Genomic DNA, 23507 nt, shown 5'->3' with positions numbered 1-23507 from the left:
TTTTTAACAGATTGGCAAACCCTATGTCCAGTTCGGACATAATGGCCTGCATGTTGTTGCCTTCGATGGTGTGGGAAAAATGAGTTAGACAGTTTCCTTGTTCGTCTGAGATCCCACAGATGGAGGTATTACTTTTGTTGCATAAGTGAAGATTAAAGTCTCCTCCCCAGATTATTGTATGGGAGACGTTAGCGTACTTTGTTTTGAGATTGTTGGTCTGATTCAAAATTTCGTTTGGGTCTTGGTCAACTCCGTCATGTTCATATTGTTATAAAAATTTATGATGGTATAAACCTCTTGATTGGTTCCTTGAAGATTGATGATCTGAAAGTTCTGATGAAGTATTGTGGGAGTTGATTCATGACATGGCCAGAGGTTGAAGATGTATACTGTTAGGCCTCCTTTGCTTCTCCCTGAATTTGATCTTATTGCTTGGGAGAAGAATGTTTTGTATCCCAGTAGATGGATTGGGTTATTAAGGCATGTCTCCTGGAGACAAATTACATCGTTCGATTCTATCAGATCAAGGAAACTTTTTTCTGCGTGTTTGGTCGCTAGTCCCGCGACGTTCCAGAATAGCACCCTCTTATCGAGATTTTCTAAGGTTGCAGTGGATGGCATATTCTGAGCAATGATTTCTTCAAGTTGGATGGGTTGTGATTCAGATGTCGTATTTAGGGCATTTGCCTGCACCTTTTGGGCTGTTTGTGGCATTGTTGGGGGTCTCATAAGAGCCTTGGAAGGACGTTGTGAGTCTTGTATCATGTTTACCTTGATTTGAGTTTTTAACATCACAGTTGATTTGTTTATCCTGGTTTTTGACACAAGGTGATCTTTATTGGATACATTGCTTAAGGGGAGGCTAGCTAAGTTGTTTGGTGAGACTCTGTTTTTCGACAAGGGAATCTTATCATAGATCTGTGGTGATGGTCAGTCGACCATCTCTAAACAACTATAGCTGTTGAAAGTTGGTATTCCGGCCCATGGTTCCCTCTGTGGTGGTTGCTGTGCCCTCCTGCCGTAGATGTTCCAGTCATCCCGGTCTTTTTGGTCATACCCCCATTCTCCCTGGAATCTGCTCCTTTGGTTGTTTCCAAAACCCCAGTCGCCCTGGTTCCAACTTCTCTGCCCGTGGTAATGCTGATTCCAAGACCAGTTTGACGGCCAGTTAGGGTCCTCGGCACGATGACCTTGTCGGGGGTAAAAGAAAGATAAGCGTTTTGCGTTTATTCCACCACTACCTTCCAGTGAGTCCCAAGAGAATATATAATCCACAGCACGGGGATTTTCAAGGTTGACTATTATACAGTCACCAGGGATGGTTTTTGGTTGGTGACCTATCCATGAAACCCTTCTGACTGTGGTGATTCTGGTGATGTTATTGGGGTGATTAGGTCTGTTAATGTTCAGCCAGTACCGGGTTTTGTTTAGCAAAGACCAGGTTGGTTCGTCTGTGTTGTTGCTTAGTTCTGGGACCCCTGTTAGAATGACTACAAAGGGAGCTGCCTCCGGGGGGAGGTTTGCTGGTTTGGTCCATCTTTTTTGGGGTCGTTCTGGTTTGTTATTGTGCCTTTGTGTCTGGTCGGGCTGTGAAGCTGTAGGTGCAGATGGTCTGGGTGAAGCGTTTGTTGGGGGAACTTTTGCAGAGGGAGCACTTGCTGGTAGTTGGTTTTGTGTGCCTGATGCTGTTTTAGGGGGTTCTTGAGAGGGCTTAGTTTTGATTGAAGGAGTTGGATTTTTTGAGTTTTTCTCTGAATGTCCTGTTTTTACGTTTGGGGTATTTGTTATCATCGTGTTATTGACTAATTGTTTTGAATTGTTAGCAGACTTTGCGTTTCCAGCTAAAGCTTTAGGCCCAGCCGAAATTGATAGGTCTTGAAGTCTTGGATTTGTGGATTTTTTTGAGGAAGCAATTAGTATCGCTACTTGTTTTTCTATCAGCTCTAGCCTTTTTTGGATGGGTTGTAGCTGATATTTAACTATTTCCGCTATTTCTTTTATTAGAGAGGATTGTAACTTATCGTTGTTCAGATTTCTATTTCGCAGTAGCGCTGATTTTTTTTGGTGGGTTTGGTTGGAATTAACTCCGTCGTTATGATCTTCAATTGTAAGTACGTCAGTATTGATGTTACTGTTAAGTTCTGTAACTGCTGTAGTTTTGATGTTATTCGAACTCTGGTCTTTATTTGAATCACGAAGATTAGGATGTGAGTTAGATTGAAAAGTCACTACGTCTTTTTTTGCATGGTTTCCTGAATAAGTTTCTTTGAGTGTTGGATGTTTCGGGATTGCTCCTTCCCTTATCCCTCTAGTTTCGCTCTGTGTGGGGTCATTTTGAGGTAACTGAGGGCTTGCAAAAATGTCGGGGGTTTGCTCAAGGCCCTGGGACAATTGTGAATCAGACAATTGTAAAGATACCGAAACGTCAACTGTATTTGGAATTACGTGAATGTCAGCGTGTGATTCCAGCGTTGTGACATTATGTGATTGTACATTTGGTGTTCGTGCCTGTGCCAGCAGACCCATTGATGAGCGTCTTGCTTGCTCTAGTTCATAAGAGACACGTCTGTCGATCAACATTACAGTTTGGTCTATAGTTTGGTTCACCTTGGTGATGAATTGGTCTATGGGGCCAACGGAAGTCGTCATATTTTTCAGTGTTTTGCTTCTAGAGCCTCTTGTAGACATTGTGTGAGGTTTAACCAAGTGAGTGATTAATAACGGTTTGCTCCTGGTGATAAGGGATGAGTGCTATACGATCCCTCCCCGAACAGCGTGTTAAGTTTTTGGTTGGAAATTACCTGATATCAGATGTTAGGGGACTGGGCCCAGCCCAGTCTTCTCCGGTCTGTGACGGGCTAGGACGGGCCCACCCTTGGCCCAGGCTTCGCCCAGCGTCCCGCGAGAGGGAACAATGAGCACCTTTATGCGCCTCCTGGCGCCGAGTTGTGACGGTGAGGCTGGAGACCTCGAGGGCTGCCGGAAGTTGTAGGCAGCCCCTCGCCTCACTCCACTCGGCGGCCCCACTGTCAGAAGGTAGGAAACAGCAGGGCGGCGGGAGGCTGGCGGTGGGGGGTCTCAACAGCCCGAAAGCGGTTGCTTTCAAATTCTCCTCTGGGTGCTGTGCAGATACAAGTTCAGGGATAGCGGGGAAATAACAGCGTGACCCACTTGATTCCTTTCCCTTCCCTTCCTGCTCATCTGCAGACCAGCTCGCCTCCTGGCGTCAGGGACTTGGTTTGCAATTAGGGTCAAGATCAGGGTTGCAAACTCGTCCTGGGACCACACGTGGTTTGTATCAGGAGCTGTAGAGGCGGAGGGCGGTTGAAGCAGGGGCAGGAGCAGGAGCCAGCCAAGAGCAAAGCTGGGGCTCTACTGCTCAACTTCTAAACTGCTCTGCCCCACTGCCACACAACCCCTCTGTTGCTTCTCCATGGGAGCTCCTAGATCTTCCTGGATCTTCGATTGCAGGCTGCAAGGCTGCAAGCTGCAGGCTGTGGGTTTGTAAGATGGCGATGAGCACCAGGCAGCGGCGGCTCCGCTCCACTCTCGGGCTCTCTGTGCTAAGATCTGATAACGGCTGCCGGGCGGGGGAGGGCGGGGGAGCGGAGGCAGGAGCGGGAACCAGCCAAGAGCTATACCGCCGTTCCGCTCAACCCCCTCGGTTGCCTCTATTGCTTGCGGCCCCCCCGAGCGCTCCGGGGATACAGTGCTCCGGAGTACAGGCAGGCTCGGCTCGGCTCCGTAGTGCACGATGCAGCAACGGTAACGGCTCTCTCCTCCTTCCTCCTCTGCTGAGCTTCGATAGCGGTGGCGGCGTGTGGGGCTCACTGCAAAATCCAGCGCATTCAATTAGCCGTGATCTGGATACATGAGGGGCACTTTCCGCGCTCAAATATAAATGTGCATATTATTTAAATACTTAGAAGTCAATCAAAGAAACTTTCGGTAACCCCGCCCTTAAATAGGCGGCAGTGCAGACTTTTGGTCAGAAGACCAGCAGCCTCATTTGCTTTTTCTAAAGCTGGGACTGGCTGCTGAATTTTGGACCATCCCCAGAGGTATATGAGAGGTCAATTTTTAGTTTATGGGGTTCCCTACCACAATTGTATGACCATCTCTAGGTTGATAGGGATACTCTCAATAGTTGATACAGCCTCAGTAATGACCCTTGCACCATCCGCCCAGTTTGGGCACCCATATTCTGGTCAGAGATATGCCCCTTTCACCCTTTCCCTCTCCCAATCCACAAGGCTTTGTGGCTGTGTCGCAATGTCATGTTCATAAAAAGAGAGGTTTGGGGCACCTTGCCTGCAAAGGTGTTATTTAGTAAGTTACAGAAACTGAAGAAAAGTATCTCCTTTTTGACCCATCTAACTCTAGGTCACTGTTTCAATTTGCCACAGACTGGAGGTTCTATGCCCATGTGCCAAAATCCTCTTTGCGCCACACCATCCATTATGAGTCAAAACAAAGGGTGTGCTTCAAAAAGACAACTGGTTTTTCGATCTGACAATGCACTAAGGCCTGCTAACCAGACCTCAGTGCCAGTGCTTTTAACACTTAGAAGGTTGTGCTTGATTGGCTAAGCCTGATTGGCATATGTTAACTTACTTTTGAGACCTTAGTATATGATACCAAAGGTACTCAAGGTCTTTAAGTTAAAATGTTTCTTCCCAGGGCTGCAGCACAACTGTTGCTGTGACAATGGGACAACATGTCTCCAAGCCTTGCCCTGCATACTGGTAGAGCAGTTTTAAGCTGCTAACTCGACTTTGCCATTTAAACTAATAGCAAAGCCCAAAGCCCTCCTTTTTATTAGTATTTATGTCACCCCTACACAGTCGGTTTATCGAATCTTATGGCGGGGTGCTGTATGTTGGAAATTCGGACATGTATCTTTAAGTGTCCTAACAGTAAAAACCCCAATTTTTCATTTACACTGCGGAAAGACTGGTAGTCCTGTTGGCAAGTACTGGGTTAAATGCTGACAACTCAGCTGCGCTAACTCCTGATTGGGACTACTAAACTTGGTACTTCAAGGTATCAAATTAATGGATACATTAAACTCGACTTAATGCCTATGTTTAATTTAGTGTAACTTTTAAGCAAAGGCAAGTTTTGGAAAGTTGCCACTCGGTTGCCCAAGTTTTCTAGTGAATCACTACTACGAGGTTGGGCAACCCAATAACCCTTTGGGAGCTAGGGTATCCATTACATATAAGGCAACTTGCTAACAAGTGGATCATTTATAAAGTTATTTAGTAACAAATAAAATCAGTTGGTGTCAAAAAGAGTTAATCTAAAGAAAAATCTAGTCAAGGCATCAATCATATAACTCAATTGAGAAAAAAGTACAAACAGACTTACACAAATTGGATTTTAGAAGGAAAAATGTATATTGTTCTTTTGTTGAGGTAGATGAGTTGGCATCGGGGGATGGAGAGGGGGAACCAGTTGCTATATTTTCCGTGAGCGTGTGGCCCTACAGTAGCCATACCTGTAGGGTGGGCTACCAAACCCCACACACCGAGAGAAAGGTTCTGCCAATTTGGGAGAGAGCCTATTAGTGCAAAGTGGGATAACTAGATGCCACACTTCACAGAAATTCATCATCAGGAAGGAAAATTGCTACTAGCCCATAGGCTAGGGACCAATACATCCCCTGAGGACATTTTCTGGGCACAAATACGGCACCCCTGGCACCTAGACCTCAGATCGTAGATGGTAGGAGAAAGGAGCAAAGATGGATTGCACAGCTGTTCCGTGTATCTGGCAAGAGAGGCTGCACCATTCGCTTGACTGCACCTTCTAATCCTTAGCTTAGCAAAGAGAAGATTGTACCAGTAGTGCCTGGCTCATGGAAAAGTCACTCCAGAGCCCCAGACTAATAAGGTGAACTCAAAGAGTCAGTTAGAAGATTATGTGTTACAGCACCAGGGCCACAAGAGCTGAAGTCGCCCATTCTGGTCAGTTAGTAGCCAAAAATGCTTGCCCGCCACTGACTGCAGACGTGCAGCCCGGACGATCAAGTCCTGACTCTCAAAAGTTTACACCCAAGTCAGCTGGCCCCAGGAGAGTCATTGAAGTGCAGTTTGTCAGCCAAGACGGGGATTGGCCTGCACCAAAGGAACCACTGTGTTTCTGTAACTGGAGACCAGTAGTCCAGTCATGGAATATTTTTCCAACGAGGCTCCAGAAATGCAATCAGGAGCAAGATTTTTTTTGCCCTAGTGCAATTTTCTTATATGGGCGGTCACAGTCAGAAGGCTGCTTCTCGAGTAGATTTGCTGCCGCTCAAGTTAGATTTTCTACTAGAGCGGCAGCAAAATCAACTCGAATGGCTGCCGGCTCTTGCGCATCGTATTGAGCCGTCTGTGCTAATTTCTCAGCGTTGCTCTCACTAAATTACAGCGCGAATACCGCAAGGTGTACGTTTTCCACACGTTGGCGGAATCTCGTAGAATTTTTATGGAACTCCGCGAGTTCTGCCGACCCCTACTAAAAACGGTGCAGACCGTTAATGACAGCGGTTAGAGTTGTGAAAGTGCAGTACCATATGGTAATACTTTGAGGTGCCAATGGTCATTCTTGCCGCTGTTGGTAGAACCACTTTAAGGATGCTGTGCGAGAGGCAGTTAAGGCAAAAATACTACTGTCTAGATGAGAGATGACTAGAGTGCGTACAGCGTGTTGCTTGAGTTCCTACTTAGTGATTTATTGTAATGTATTTTACTGGGGGTGTTTATAAAGTGCTCACCTACCCTGCAGGCCAGTGAAAGTCTGAGGTGCAAAGGAAGGACATTCTAGATTCGTAGTCCATATGCTGAAAAAGTTTGTTGACAGGTGCGTTTTTAGGTATTTTGTTCTTCCAACATGGCAAGTAATGTGTTTTTTGTCGTGCATTTTCCATCAGCGGCGCGTGCAGGTAAGAGCGATGGGGTCGGGTAGGGAGGGATTTCGACGGACGATGATGAGGGAAAAGTAAATAAATAATTAATTTTCTCTCACCGTCGTCTGTAGAAATCACCCACCCGGCCCCACCGGTCTTACCTGCACTGGCCGTTGCTGGCATTTTCCACCCAATGCCAGTGTCGACTACAGAAGATAAACACCTGTACAGCCAGTCACAAAAACTGCACTAAAAACACCAGCAGAATCGTTCATTCAGGTTCTAGGAAGGTGAAGTTAACACGCAGTACAGTATGAAGTTCAAAAACAATGTACTACTAAATCATAGTTGATGCGGGTAACGCAAAAGGTTGTAAAACGCCTTTCACCAATCCAATACACCCCATAAAGACAACCCAAAATCTAGATTAACTCAAATGGGTTTGCCAAGTAGGCCCCAAGATCTACCCACCCCAAGGAATTCAACCACAGGCAAAACCCAACACCATTCACAACTCTATACTCACTACACTTGGTCAGGGCCTGTCTGTGAACTCCCACCACAGAACGCAAACCCATAAATTGAATTGAAGCACTAAGAAGCCAGGTAATTTCACAATGTGTGATAAATAAAACGCATAACATAATATGAATTCTTACATTCCTGCAGTACTGGAATTCCCTTTTTCCATAACACTAATGTCCCTGTCATTCTGCATGCACCGTATTCCCTGTAGGTCTGCGTGCTACCAATTTCCTATTATTGTGAATCCCTCATGGGATCTTACCTGCATTAACGCAGAGTGCGGCGCACAGAAGGGCCAGTAATGTGATATACGCCATCCTGCAGGCAAAAGAGAGGGGGACAACAATGTAAGACAGGCCATAAGCGAGACAATCACAGAAGAATCACAGAGGTAAATATGAAGGGCACTCCCAAGGTGAACAACCTTTACAACAAAACTTTTACAACGCACTACCATTACAACGCGGTCATTACAACGCAAACTATTACAACGCATTGCTCTGGGGGGCACTCTAGGATAGGGAATAGGTTAATTTACTATCCAATTACCTTCCCTAGTGTCCACGTGGACTGGAGTTGGAATAGTAAATTAAACTATTCACTATCCAGCACCCCAAAGCGCTATGCGTTGTAATGGACTGCGATGTAAAAACCGCGTTGTAAAGGCAGGCGTTGTAATAGCCTGCGTTGTAACGTCATACATCCCACTCCCAAGCATGCACTGGCAGTCAGCAGTGCACACTAGTGGTCCCAGAGTGCCGTCATAGAACAGCCACATACAGTCATGTAATCAGTATTTCATTTTAATAAAACATTCAAATGTAATATAAAGAATAAAAAGGAAAACATTTAGAAATAAATAAAACATAAAGGCAGACCCATTGCTAATGATTACCAAATACCAAAGCTGTCTAGTTTTGATTCCACTTCTTGTCTCTTTATCGCCATCCTACAAATGTCTCCCTAATTCCCCCCTGCAGATTCACAGGCAACTTTGCATTCTTTCCTTGTCACTGTCTTCTTTTCTTTTACTTCCTCCTTTTTTCTCAGTTTTCTGTCTTTCTCTTTTTCGCTCCGAGTAAAAAGTAGACAAATTAAAAATAAGGCCCATTCCCCCCAAAAACGTGTGCCACTAGTGCACACTTCCTGCACCCACCGGCAAAGTTTAAGCACTGGTCATGCATGCAGCAACACACACAATACAGGCAAATTCCAGCGCACAGGCAGTCACAGAGCAGCCTGTTTTTAGCAGACATGCTCACTGACATGAATTAAGATCTTCTCGATTATGGCCGACGGCTCTGTTGAGGCTGGCCTTTGGCAGAAGGTTATAAATGCACAGGACAGGAGTCAGGACCAGGAGCAGCCTTGGGAAGTGTTTTAACACCAGCACCACAATGCACTGAGAGTGGGCGGCTCACCATCCCTAGGGGAGTTTCACTCAGATTGGAGGGAGAGTGATCGACTGGTTACCCCTTAACCTCCCCAAGAAAATGTTTGAACCAGGTGGCAAATATTACCCCACAATTTTCAGACCTATTTGGTAAAACTACCATAGTTGTAAAAGGCAGTTCTGACGTTGAACTAATGAAGCATTTCAGTAGTTCGGGTTCTGTCGCAGTACCCCGTAACACGACTTCTCAGCACCATCAAATCATAATGTTTGCACATTTAAGTGTGGGACGTTTACCACCATTTACCACCCATGTTATAGACAGGGTGCACTGCCTCCTGTAGCGCCTGACACAAACAGGGACAGTGCTCCTTAGTACAATTAATGCACTGTCTCAGGGCAGCCGCAAATCTGCACCTACTCTGGGAGCAGCGCATTCAGTGAGATATGGAGTGACTGCTTATATGTTGCTTCGAGTTTCTCAGGCGCTACATGTGTGCCAGTGCCATCAGTATTACAGAAGGAGCAGTCTTCTACTATCCAATAGTGCCCTGGGGGCGCACAAAGACGGCACTCGTGCCCATTGCACCACCAGGGCGGGATGTATGTCAGTACAACGCAATCTTTTAGATCACGGTACTTTACAACGCGGATATTACAACGCAAGTCGTTACAACGACTTGCGTTGGAGGGCGCGGATTTAGGAATATTATAATTTTATATTCCAACACCAGTCCACGTAACAGTATGGAAGGTGTTGGAATAGAAAATTGCAATATTCCTTAACCAACAGCGCCATCCAGCAGCGCAAGTCGTAGTAACGACTTGCATTGTAATGGCAGCATGTTAAAGGTCGTGCAGTGTATACACCGGGTTGTAAACAACGTTTACCCCAGGGCGCGATGTATAATATGCCCCGCCCATGGTGTTAACTGGCAAAATGTTTCCATGCCTGAGGTGCTCCCTTCCTTGTTATGGAAAACGCAGTTGGGCTTCAGATCAGGCAGGGGGGAAAAAACAACCCTGCTTAATGCAAGACAGCGTTTATTGGAGACCGCTTACGAAGGGAAGCAGCACCTTGTTATGGAAAACGCAGTTGGGCTTCAGATCAGGCAGGGGGGAAAAAACAACCCTGCTTAATGCAAGACAGCGTTTATTGGAGACCGCTTACGAAGGGAAGCAGCACCGCTAGTTCTACCTGATCCATCCACCGCCTTTGACACTGGAAATCATGGGGTGCTCTTTGTTAAGTGAAACCATTACATGATATGTCAATAACACGTGGGTAGAGGTTGGTACTGGATTCCAATGATTCTCAATTCATCGTTCTTTTCAATGGGGATATTCAACAAGTTCAAAAAACGGAATGAAGCTATTAATATAGCTCAAACTTGGATGATGTCAAGTTGGCCCTTAATAAAGAAGGCACTCAAACAATTGCTCATGATGCTCAAGCGAAAAACTTCAGGTGGCCAGATGATGATGGGGTGCATTGGCATTAATATCACACAAAAGCAAGGAGGATCTTCTTTGATTGGCTTCTTAATCTTGAAAAGCAGAGAGTCTTACAAAAAAGTGCGCTTTCCAGCAGAGGATACTTCTGAACCTTAGACCATTTTAGGGAGAAAAACACATGTCACCCCTAATGCAAGAGTCATTATTGGTTCTCAGACAGATCACTGCAATGCTTTTTCTAGGGTTTCCCAAAGAGTTTATTGCATGACTACAGAACCAGGCTGCTACTGTCGGAACAGGAGGTCCAAGATATGTGCTCACAACTTGTGTTCTTAAAACGTTTACCCGGCCACCTATAGTCTCCGGAGGGGAATTCTGAGTATTGATGTCTGTCCACAGAGCAGTTTATCAGGCCTTCCAAGAGCTCTGGAAATGTTGATGCCATTGGTATAGACGAAAGAGGAGCCATAGATCGATGGACTCAAGCTTGCTGATAGCCCCTGCTCAAAGAGAAGCACCCTGGCTGGCAGATGTCTACTGCAAAGCACCTTAGTGTGGAATTAACTTCAAACAAACAATAAAGAATCTTCTAATCTGGCAACCTTTAAAAAGAGTCTAAAATGAGGCTGCTTCATAGGCCCTTAGCAGTGATCTGAGGTTGTGCATACCGCCTGCATACCTTTCTTGGCGCAATATAAATGTATGTAAAAAGGTCACTCAGTCAGTTACAGAGCTAAAGTCACTAAGCACCACCTCACAGCAAATAAACATGTAGCAAGAGCAGCGTACATGCAATCGCATAGCAGCACGCGAAAGCAATCCAAGACACAAATCACCCCCCACCCAAACGAACACCACTGAAGATCAATATTCAGAGTTGCCACTTTTGAAAATCAATTTTCAGCAAAATATGTATGGAGGTAAATATGAGCATTTTGATATACATGTCAGAAGTCCCACTGAACTGTATGCTTTCGGATACAAAAATATAAGCATACTTCAAGAAAATAGTTGCTATGTACCAAAAAGCAGAGTCTTCAATGTCCAAGAGGATTGGATGAGATGTGGGAGTTTTTGGGGCTAAATTTAATATGTTTGAGGCATACCAAGAGCAATAGTTTGGTAAAGTCTAAGGGCTTAGTGGGGGTCGCCATGGGTGTACAAGACATTAAAAATCTGAAGGAAACAGCACCAGCCATTAGTCCGGTAGTTGATAATTATTATGAGCAGTGACCCCACAGGAAGTGATATCACATGTAGTGGCACTCTGGGAAGTTGTAATGAATGTTCACAAAAACATAACATTATTACTACAACCACAAAGTAAATACAAATACCTGAACCTTTCTGAACATTATAAATCTTACCTACAATTTTACTGACGTATTTAAATTACTGCTAATTCCTGAAAATGTATCATGACTACAGGAAGAAAAAGATGAGCTTTTATGGCTTGAGATACAAGTATACCTAATATACATTCAATCTTATTTCATTGCACCCTGGTAGTGTAGGGTCCCCCAGTGTAAAAATAGTGTCTGCATAAATATATATATCTCCAGTTCGATGGATCTAACTAGATATGACTAGAAAGGATGATTGCTGCAGACTAATCTAGAGTTTTATTTAGATAAACAATGTCTGCGCTGGACTAACTAACACTACCTGTGTAAATAATACAATAGCAATGAAAAAGGGATTGAGGCAGTGATAGATTGCACCTACTCTTAGTGGAGTAACGGTAATCTAAGTGCACAAGGTGCTAGCGGGATGTATGACGATACAGCGCGTTTTATTAAAACGCTGTATGATACATCGCGGTCTTGACAATGCAAGTCGTTACATCCACTTGCGCTGGAGTGCGCTGGACTTAGGGACAGTGTGAATTACTTTTCCAACTCCAGTCTATGTACAGTAGGGAAGGTGTCAGAATAGTAAATTATACTATTCCTTAGTCTAGAGCGCCCTCCAGTGCAAGTCGAAGTAACGACTTGAGTAGTCAAAACCGCAATGTAACATACCGCGTTGTAATGGATGCGTGGTAAAGGATGTTTCCCGTCCAGCACACTTAAATAAAATCGTAGTTTGACAGAGAATAACTCAATATACATGTAAGCATTTATCATTCATGTATCAAAATCAAATAATGGCAACTCCAGCAGAAGTTATATCTCCAAATCCTTTATTAATTCCTTATTTTTTTCTTTTCTTTTGTTCTCTCAACAAGTTAAAAGAATGTAGCCAATGTGTTTCATCCTCGCGGACTTCTTCAGGGTAGGATAGAACACTGTCTAAAATCTTCACCATGTATTTTACTTTTATAATTTTTCTTTTAAATCTAGCGATACGTCATTATCTAATATCTCAGATGTAAAGCGGAATCAAAATCTGTCCTCCTTTTTTTGGGACCCCCGCAGTTGAAAGTCAACCAGTTCCAAGATAAATATATATCTATTAAATCTTATATGTCAAATATAAAAGGAGCATACAACTGTCCTCCTACTGCGAGGTGCACATGATTGTTGATCGACCGGATTTGAGGCAAAGGTATCCTCTACGTTATTTATTATGTAATTTAACCTGTCGTTGAGCCGGCAGGGTTGCGCGGTGTCTATGTTCATACCTGTGTAAATAATATCTATTATGGCTTTCAGGAAGATGGAAGGTAAACAGGCCATAAATAGCAAGCGGTATGATTAAGCATGCTTGCGAGAAAATAAGTTACAAATATCGAGAATGTTCTGATGCTAAACTTGAGTTGACAACCGTTAGGAAGCTTGTGAAAAATTAAAAACAAATATTAAAGTAGAGCAATCATCTATAGGTGCTCATTCATAAATAAAAACGACTTGTTAACAGCTAAAAAAACTATTCAGAAAAAGGACATCTAATATTAAAAATAAAAAAATTACTGCCTGCAAGACAATTTTCAATTCCCAATCTATGCATGAAAAGAAAAATCAGTTACCCAAGTCAGCTATTTAGAAACATGAGTCAAAACAAAAGTTTCATGGAAAATATTCCAAATTGAAAGAGAGATCCAAATGTCTGATTACAGATCGTTAGCAATAGACTCTAAAAATAAGTAAATTAATATATGCAAGTGGCTGACAGTAGCACGTCCAAGCACATGAACCGCTCTGACTGAACAGAAAGACATTGGTACATAAATAATCCTCAGGTACAGTACAATGATTTCATTACTGATCATTTCCAGGCAGTGCTTTAAAGAAGGTGAGCATGCTGCGGATAAACGACTTCACAACAGCTGATTCACCCCAAAACCGTGGCACAAACTGAGGCTTAAGTTAGCACTTCCAAACCTCGCTTTATATGCTCTAGTAACAGAGTTTTGCAAAACACTGTGCGTGTGCGTGAACCCAGAGGCAGCAACACAAATGCAAAATATAGGAGGCCTTTACGGATAAAAGCAGCTCTTGACTTATGAAAGACATGAGGCTGCCTACTTTGTATCCTAAATGCTGGTCTACTGGCCCAGATGTTGCTGTTTCAAATCACAAGAGAGACGTCCTGACACAAGTCTATCCTAAACCAATCAGAAAGGAGGATTGGGAAGGCAGTCAGATGGTGTGGCCATTATCTTGTTGCCACTTCTGGTAGATAAGACATTTACTCACAAAAGATAGTCTGTGGGCTGCACTGGTCTTGGAGTGGTCAACAGGAAGTCAACCATTTCATTCCATTCATGTTGTTGAAACTGGCCTCTTGATTTCAAATGCCGCAGCCCTGCATTCAACAATACACTGCTTCAAAAACAGCAGAATGTGTCGCCTTCTTTCAAAAACAACTTCAGGAGAAACTCCCACCCTAGCTTATATCAGAGATGTAAGGGTACTTTTATCATAAACTGCATCCTAATGTTTTTAGAAACTACACTCCTTGGTGGTAGCTGGCACCCATCAAACTCTATATCTAAAATCTAATTTGATCTCCCTAATATGCTAGAGAACATGTGTAGTTAAAACAACGAGTTTTAGTTTTCCAGTTAGTTTGAACAAACCAATGTGCAGTAGTTTCATGTTTTTGCCAGGTCACAGAAGGGACTACTTAATGTCAGGTATTGTTTCTCAGTGAAGATGGCAGAGGGAAAAGGTGGATGCATCGGCATAAGAAGGGTGCAATGGATCCTAATGCCAGAAGTCCAATGCTCCCATGCCTCCTCAAGTGTCAGTTAAAACAGCTCTGGGGCCCTCCTAGAATGCGAGACCCCAGAGCCATTCCACCTGATGTACTTTTGAGTTACTCCCCTGGACGACTGCTCTTACGCTGACAAGTGTCTTCAACCATGTGCAGAATTGATGAACTGGAGACAAATGTGGCACACCACAGCGGCAGGAGAGGTGGTGCTTACGAGGGAGCCTGCTTGCAGCCTTAGAAATACATTGCAGCTAATCTCAATACAAATTACCCTCGTCCAAACATGCTACTATTCTCGAAATCAACAGAAAACACTCAATGGACACGTCCTCAGCTGCTACTTCTTCCAACCTCTCTTTTACCTATTATTTGACACTGTTCACCACCAGACACTACTACACAAATTCCATCATCTTGAAATATATTAAAAGACCCCAATATTGATTGCCTCATACCTCAAACACAGACAGAGCTTGGTTTCCACCTTTCATATCCGTTCCTCACAATCAACCCCGTGGTGTTCCTCAGAGGGTCCGTCCCCTCGCCTCTCCCATTCAACATCTACCTAACCTGCTTACCAGACAGGATCAAGTCGTTCAACCTTACATGTTACAACTATAAAGATGATACGCAAATCATTCTAGAAATGTACGACCCAGGAGATCGCCACAAGTGAAGACTTACTGCCTGTCTCTGTGCGTTGCATGCATGTATGACAATTAACCACAGTAAGCCAAACACCACAAAGGCATTGATTATGACCAGTGGACAGCGGCGCAAACACCAGCCTACGGACGAATGACTAAGGGAGCTTGATACCAAGCAATCTACATCAAGAGACATGAGAAATCTAGGCATTACCATGGACTCTGATATATATATACTTTAAACCACGTGCCAACGAGGTCACAAGGAGGATCTTCTACTCAATAAAATCACTGCCCCATATTCCCATACATTGTATTCTAATACTGCAAGGGATCCTCACTCTTGTAATCCTGAAACTCAAGTATGTCAATAGCCAATATCTTTCCTTCCCTCGTTTCATTATATTCAACGTTTAACAAATCCAAAATGCTGCTTTAAGACTCCTTCTCTGCCTTGACCACAAATAAAACATGACGCCTGTTCTGCAAACACTTCCCTGGCTACCTGTAGCTAGAAGATGAATGATCTTTGCACTGTCTACAGAGTCTCCCAAAGAGAACCACCACTATTCATTTACATTAGAAATTACATTTAGACAATACAAGCAGAATACAGGGCTGTGCTCCAGGCTAGCAGCACAGATCATCATAGCTCCTTACAATAAGAAATCCTTAGGAGAAACTGCTTTCTTGGTTCAAGCCGCCAAGCTTTGGTGCTCAATGCTAGCTAAAATTATAAGCATCCATTTAAAGTTCAGAAGAGAGGTGAAAACATAATTATTCCCAAGATAATTACATCACCCGCTGGCCCAGGGATACAACCCAGGTATGCCTCTCTAATTAATACTAAAAGTACCTGCTGAAGACCCACAATCTGCCTAATTACATTTAGGACTCTTTTTGTAGCTCCGCCAGACTTCGCAGATATGCTAAATGATGTCTACCCTATCTCCTACCTCTGACCACAAGATGAAGGGCAGTATTTCTAGTCTTTATGACTTTCCTCTTAGTATCAATTTGATATAATCCATGTCCCTATATAATATCATTCACCAATTTATTAGCTGATCCCTCATCATCAGCAGGACTGACATATATATAATGGATGAAAGGACCTATTGAGCCCTGCTGGCTACTGGGCGACACAGATACAGGCTATACTATTCAGCCTCAATAACCACTCAGTACTAACTAGAGAGCACTGCCAAGACCTAAAAGATGTGCACACATTTCTGGTTACCAGAGGAATCTGACATAGTCCACCTTGCAGGTCCTAAACAGTCATGTACTCTGAGCACTGATATCCTAAAATGACGAAAAGGAAAGCGATAATGTGGCATTTCTTGGAAAATCTCTTAATATGACAATCTATAATGGCAATCAGAGGAAGCAGCACTGTCCCACAGTCTATCAGGCTCGATCTCTGATGCCCTCCTCACTCTTTATCTACTCTTATCCTTGCTCCCACATATATAAAACCACACAGTAGACAGGCTCCTGACACAACTAGAATAGGAAATTGGATTGAGAATGTAAATGATAAACCATCTACACAATAAAGGGACCTGCAGAGTTAATCAGAGCTGTCAGCATAACACAAACTATGAAAAGGCATGTCTGCTTCTCACACTTCTACATCCATTACACCACTAAGCACTGCATCCCCTAACACAATAATCGCACCTTGGTGATCATCACTCACGCATAAAAACACTTCCCAGGTAGGCTCAAAGTAAAAACAATACCCTTCCAACCACACAGACCTACAGTGTAGCCTGCTACCCACACCAATAGGCACTCCCGTACCCCACATTAGGGGAGTCAGTGCTATACAAATATTTTAAGAAATACAATGTAACGCTAGACTGATCTCCACTCCATTCTCTCACCATTTCAATTTGTCTTTGATTCATCTCACATCATAGTGATGGTCAGTGCTGGAAATGAGGGGAACGGATCCTCAACATAATCTCCTATGCCGACGACACTCAGCTGATCCTCTCCCTCACCAAGGACCCCATCACAGCCAAAGCCAACCTCCACAAAGGAATGAAGGCCATCGCCGACTGGATGAAGACCAGCCGTCTGAAGCTGAACTCGGACAAGACGGAGGTCCTCATCCTCGGCTCCAACCCTTCAGCCTGGGACGACTCCTGTTGGCCGATGGCACTGAGGGCAGCCCCGACACTCACCGACCACGCACGCAACCTGGGAATCATCCTCGACTCAATGCTCTCAATGACCAAGCAAGTCAACGCCATCTCTTCCTCCTGCTTTAACATCCTCTGCATGCTCCGCAAGATCTACAGAGGGATCCCGACAGATACAAGAAAGGCAGTCACCCAGGCCCTCGTCAGCAGCAGATTCGACTACAGAAACGCCCTCTACGCGGGAGCCCCAACCAACCTTATCAAATTACTACAACGCACCCAAAACGCCTCGGCGCGACTGATCCTCGATGTACCACGCCACGGCCACATAAACCCACCCGAGAAACCTGCACTGGCTTCCCATCAACAAGAGGATATTTTCAAGCTCCTCACCCATGCACACAAGGCACTCCACAAGCCTGGCCCAGCCTACCTCAACAGACAGCTCTCCTTCTTCATCCCCAACCGCCAGCTACGCTCCGCCGACCTCTTACTTGCCACCGTTCCGCACATCCGAAGAACAACCACCGGTGGGAGATCCTTCTCCCACCTCGCCGCCAAGACATGGAACACCCTCCCACTGAGCCTACGACAGACCCAAGACCTGCTGACCTTCAGGAGGATACTCAAGACCTGGCTGTTCGATCAGTAGCCCTCCCCAGCGCCTTGAGACCCTAGCTGGTATGTAGTGCGCTTTACAAATGATTGATTGATTTATTGAACGGATCGGGGTCCCTGATCCGGGAGCTATTAGGGATCTGGTCCAGAACCAATTAAACATTTTCATTTTAGCCAGGTGCAAATTGCCAACACTGGGACACATAGGTGTCTGCACTTAGTGCACTTTAAATTCAGAGCAGCAACCTGCAAGGTGTGAGTGGGGCATCATTTTTCAATGCCATCTGGGCCCAACACAAATACCTTACTTAAAGGGCCATCTGAACTCTTTTTGTTCAAATCTTGACCTTGCATAGAGCTAGCTGGAGCCTAAAATCTTGATGCCTATGTCATTGAGAAAACAAATAAACTCAGCCTGTGATGTCTCACGTACTTGCACCAAACTTCAAATTGGAGACGGGTTTTAGAGTTTTCTAGTGTCTGCAATGTAAGAATGTCAAAATGTCAAATATATCTGTCTACAGGAGTATTTACACCAACAATCATTTAAGCAGCAGATAGTAATACATCCCTATCATTGTCCAAGGGACCATTTTTAGCAACCCGTAGAATAATGAATGATTGAGGAAAATACCAGGACGGTTCTACAATTATGCCATGTAGTATGCATGCAGTTCCTTGATGTCAGTTCATAAGTTACTCAGCTATTGAAAAAGAATTATAACTTATGAACTGCAGGTAATGCAAAGATCAATGCAGCATAAGTAAGAACCCACTGATTTGGCTACATAAAATACAAATCTGTTTCCTGCATGTTTGCATTATGCTTTGCAACAGGTACATTAACCCTTCGTGCAGTGCTTACTTTTGGGTGGCACTGCACGCCAAGCTGGTGGTAGGGTGGATGGGCGGCAATTTAAAATACATTACGGGCTTAACTCAATCTTTCATCATTTTAAGATTTCTAAAAAGGGTAAATTTGGGTAGTAATTCATTTGTTTTAGTGCAGACTATCCCAACTTCTGTGTTACATTTCAAATCCTGATTGTGTTTCTCCAGACAACACACACCTAATGTAAAATACCTACCAGTGTGGGGGATATATGAGTCCTACACCTTGTAGGTGTTATTATCGTATGTGGCATTTCATTTGGATTGATTTACACACTTTTAATAGGCATTGTCTACCTATAATATGTGTGTGTGATGTAAAGCACTTGGACACTCTACATTGGGTTGAGTAGAGCTATAAAAGAAATTAAATGTGAGAGTGAGGCTATAAAGAGATTAAGGGGCATAGTTGGAGGGTGGCAGTCAAGAATTCTGTAAAGAAGGAAGTGATTGGGGTGCAACAACAGAGATTGTTGCCCGGGCGCCACCAGTGTTAAAGGGCATCCACTGAAATATTTCCAGGGGGGAGTAACCTGGCAAACAAAGGGGCATGGCTACTGTTAATCAAAAGGGGCGGGGATAAAATGGCAGACAATCAGGATCGGGTAATGCTCAGGCCAAGCTGGGAAAAAAGTGGTGAATTCTGCATTTGAAATTGGACAACAATTAGAGCAAACTTCTGAACCCTAATATTACCCCCCTGGCCCCTTAAAACTCATTCATTCCATGATCCCTAAAATTAGCCCCTTAGCACCCCAAAACCCATAACCCATACCCGCCCTGACCCCTAAAATTGTCCCCCTGGCACCCAAAAACTCATACCCGCCCTGAACCCTAAAATGTCCTAAAAAGCTATACAGTGGGTCCCAGTACCCGAGGGTAAAATATTTTAATGAACTGGGCCTCTGTTAGCAGATAAAAGGCAGGTAGACGTTAGTTGGAGTGCTAGTTATGACCTCCAGTGTCTAGTGTGGTCTACATGTTTCAGCCAGTGCCTTGTAGATTTTAAGCTGGCTTTCCTCAGGACCGTTTTAATATGTGAAAAACGTGCAGATTAAATAATAAAATTAAATCTAAGTGGTTGTGTTGTCTTTTGGCTAAGTGAAGCGCACACTAAGGCGCTATAACTGTTAGAGGGGGATTCCCTCAAGCTTGACTACAGATAACACATAGGACAAAGACAAGACGTACATGGTAGAGTCATATTAGTTTGGTATTTGATATACCACATCATATGCCGACTTATAACGTGGTGTGCGACCTATAATCGGCTATTGTGGGTTCATGCCATGGGCACGAAGCTGTTTAGGGTTTTTAAGTGAAACCGGTAGTGTTGGTGGTGGGCTAGAGAGCGTATTTACAAGGTGAGATACAGGTAAGTATAATACTAAGTCCTCACTCTGTTTTGTCTTGTAAAAAGCTTCAAGGGTCGCCTGGCAGAGAAAGGGACCCTGTTGGAATAATAACTTGTTCACAATATGTCCAACCTGTAGGGATAAAGAGTAGTGGCTTACCCCTTTTGTAGCTGTAGCGGTTCTATTGTACTCACGAGTATTGCCGTCTAGTTCCTCCTTGGACCTATTCGTCCTTCCACGGCGCCCGTTGTGAGAGAGGAGGGCCGCCCGGTCTCTTATTTGTAGTATTAAATTGATTGGTTTCACCTGTATTTGGTGGAAAGAGAGGGAGGGATGCGCGCTGTTCGCCGTGTCATGATTGGGCTTCAGCGCATGCGCCGGAGAATAGCGGGAGTTCTGCGCATGCGCGGCTGTCTAGTGCATGCGTGTTGCGCCGAGTGAAGTACACTGTTTGCCAAAGTATGGGCGGATGGAGTTATCGGCTCACGTTGTGCATGGCCATGTAGTGTGAGGCATTCAAGGTCAGTCAGAGTTATGGCTTCGAGTCATAGAGTTGTATGACTGAGGCAAGGGTGGGAATTATCATAATGGGTGATAGTCCCAACATGAGAAACAAAACTCATACCCACCTTGAACGCTAAAATTATCACTGTCACCCCAAAACCCATATCCACCCTGAACCCTAACATTTCCCCTGGCACCCAAAAACCCATACCCACCCTGAACCCTAAAATTACCCCACTGGCATCCCAAAAGCTGAACGCTAAGGGGCAGATTTACAAGCCAACTAGCATGGGTGCAGATTCAGGACAGTGAGTGTAAAAATTCAGGACAAAGGGTCAAAATTCGGGACAAAAATTCAGGACAGCGGGTCAAAATTCAGGACAAAAGATAAGGTTTACAGACATATACTATTGTGCAACCTTCTCTGATGTAAGTAAGTAAATAGACAACCACTAAAGTACAAGTGAAAATAAGTTTATATTAAGTTGAGACAATTGTGCACTTCATGGTTTGTCTGTATACACGCAGCTTTAAGCAAATGTGCAGGTCTTTTTGTGGTAACAAAATCGCCCCCACCTTTCCAGCTCCCAGAGAAAACACCTGATGCCCGGTCCGGCCAGTCTGGCCTTGATACCACCCTCCAATGGCGCCCCTCATCTACACATAGGCCCACATGCATCATTGTTACATTTTGCGATTTCTTAATTGCGAAAATTAAGGAATCGCAATTAAGAAATCGCAAAATGCTATGCATTAAAAAATCGCAATTTTTTTTGCGATTCGGTATTTTTCCTTAATTGCGATTCACAATTTGCGAATCGCAATTAAGGAAAACCCTTCCCATTTATTCCTATGGGCCAAAAGGCCCATAGGAATGAATGGGAAGGCATTCACATTTTGCGAATTTCAAATTGGGATTCGCAAAATGTGAATGCAATTACAAGGGTGCAGGGGGGGGGTCCAAAGAACCCCTCCCTGCACCCCTGAAATATAACTTTGAATGCAATTTACACACACACATGCCCCAAGGGCATGTGTGTGTGTAAATTAAAAGTGTCAAAAATGCAATTTGTGCATATTTTAAAGTTTTCGGTAAATTAGCATGAAGTTCAACTTCATGCTAATTTACCACTTCCAAATTGCGAATTCGCAATTACAAAATGATCATGCATTGCATTTAAGAAATCTGAAATTGCGATTTCTTAAATGCTTTCACAATTTTGGAAATCGCAACATGGTTGCGATTCCTAAAATTGCGAAATGCATGATGCATTCCAAATTAGTCAATTGCATTCGCAACGGCCGAAAATTGCGATTCGCACCGTTTGCGAATGCAATTGAGTTTGATGCATGTGGGCATTAGACCCTCTATCGAGTATTTAATTTTCTTCTATAGTGCTACTCATCCCAAGTATGTGGGGCACATATTATAAAGAGATAATCACTCATATAAATGGGAAAGTCAATGTATAGGAAATGTTGCTTAAGATAATGGGGCTTACAATGTGTAATCATACGCTTCATCCATCATTCAGTCTTTCACCATTCATTCTGTCCTTCCATCTGTATGCCCAGCAATGTCCATATTCATTCATTTACAAACCTATCCATCATGTTTCCTTCCATCCATCATTTCACGTATCTATCCCTCAATCCACCCTTTTACTTATCCATCAACCATCCATCTACCCTTTCACCCTATCCATCCATACACTCATCCATACACTCTTCCACCCATTCATCCATTAACTCATCCATTGAGCCATTCACCAGTTCAGTCATCCATTTACCCATCCCCCTTCCTCTTTCAATTCCCCTTTCACTTAGCCATCCATCCTACCATCCACCCACCCATCCATCTACTCATCCACTCATGAATCCATCCATTGAACATATCATTCATCCATCCTTTCACTCATCCATCCACCCTTTCACTCCTTCACTCATTGAGCCATCCTTTTGTCCATCTAACCACCCTTTCACTCACTCATCCAGCGTTACTTTCACCCTTTCACTTTTCAATTCATCAATCCACCCTTTCACTTATCAATTCATCAATCATTTCACTCATCCATCCACCCATTCACTCGCCCGTCATCCACCCTTTCACTCATCCCTTCATCCATCATTTCACTCATCTATCCAGCCATACATCAACCCATCCCTTCACTTACTTACTCACTAACCTTTTCACATTAATTATGAGACCTATCAAAAACTCCCCCCTTGCTGTAGTTCCTAATGAAAGGGGTGGGGTGGAGCAGGGTTCACTATGCCCCCGCATATAGGCAATCTAAAAAAGTGAAAGGCATGAGTCATGCATGATGCACAGTACCTTGACATGGGGCGACTGACATGGTGTTCACAGAGCGTTAAGTGGGATGAAAAAACTAGGGGGGTCTCTCCAAAAGGGTGTTTGATGTAATAAAATGCATGGCTTAAAACACATAAGCTAAAAATCTGTGCTTAATATAATGTGCCGCCCGACTGGTATTTTTGTTGCTTCTGTCATTGCATCCAGATATATAATACAACAAGTAACGTTACACTTGGAACAAGTAACATTACACCTACAACAAGCCAGAACTATTGGCTTTGTCTATGGTTGTTAGTTGAATAAAATAAAAAAGCAGCAACCATGGCTGCAATACTAGAGCTATATTTCTTTCCTTTGAACTTATTTCACTGCCTTCCTTCCATTAAGTGGGTTCCCACCTAGCAGCAGCATGGGTGTGTTTGCACTTCTATGTGACAGAATGCCCTTCCCCTGGACTGAGGCTGTAGGAGGCCACCCTATGCTTTGCCAGCCCGGACTGACCCATTGTCATTCTGTATGTGCCAATCAGCCGCAGACAGAATGATAATGGGCGGGGTGGAGCTGCTCTTGTGCACAGAGGAGTGTGAGGTGGCCCCATCAGG

At 44.0% G+C, this 23507-nt stretch overlaps 1 protein-coding gene across 1 annotated transcript in view; it reads right to left on the bottom strand.

Annotated features, from left to right (window-relative positions):
* LOC147703739 (zymogen granule membrane protein 16-like) overlaps positions 1-23507 on the bottom strand; it is a 36731-nt gene that overhangs the window by 5584 nt on the left and 7640 nt on the right. Inside the window, exon 2 of the mRNA XM_086928966.1 lies at positions 7680-7735. Within this exon, the coding sequence (XP_086785092.1) occupies positions 7680-7735 (56 nt within the window). The remainder of the gene's footprint in view (positions 1-7679; positions 7736-23507) is intronic.

Source organism: Lissotriton vulgaris, chromosome 7 (assembly GCF_964263255.1).
Source record: "Lissotriton vulgaris chromosome 7, aLisVul1.2, whole genome shotgun sequence".
NCBI lineage: Eukaryota > Metazoa > Chordata > Amphibia > Caudata > Salamandridae > Lissotriton > Lissotriton vulgaris.
This window is presented reverse-complemented; position numbering and strand designations above follow the sequence as displayed.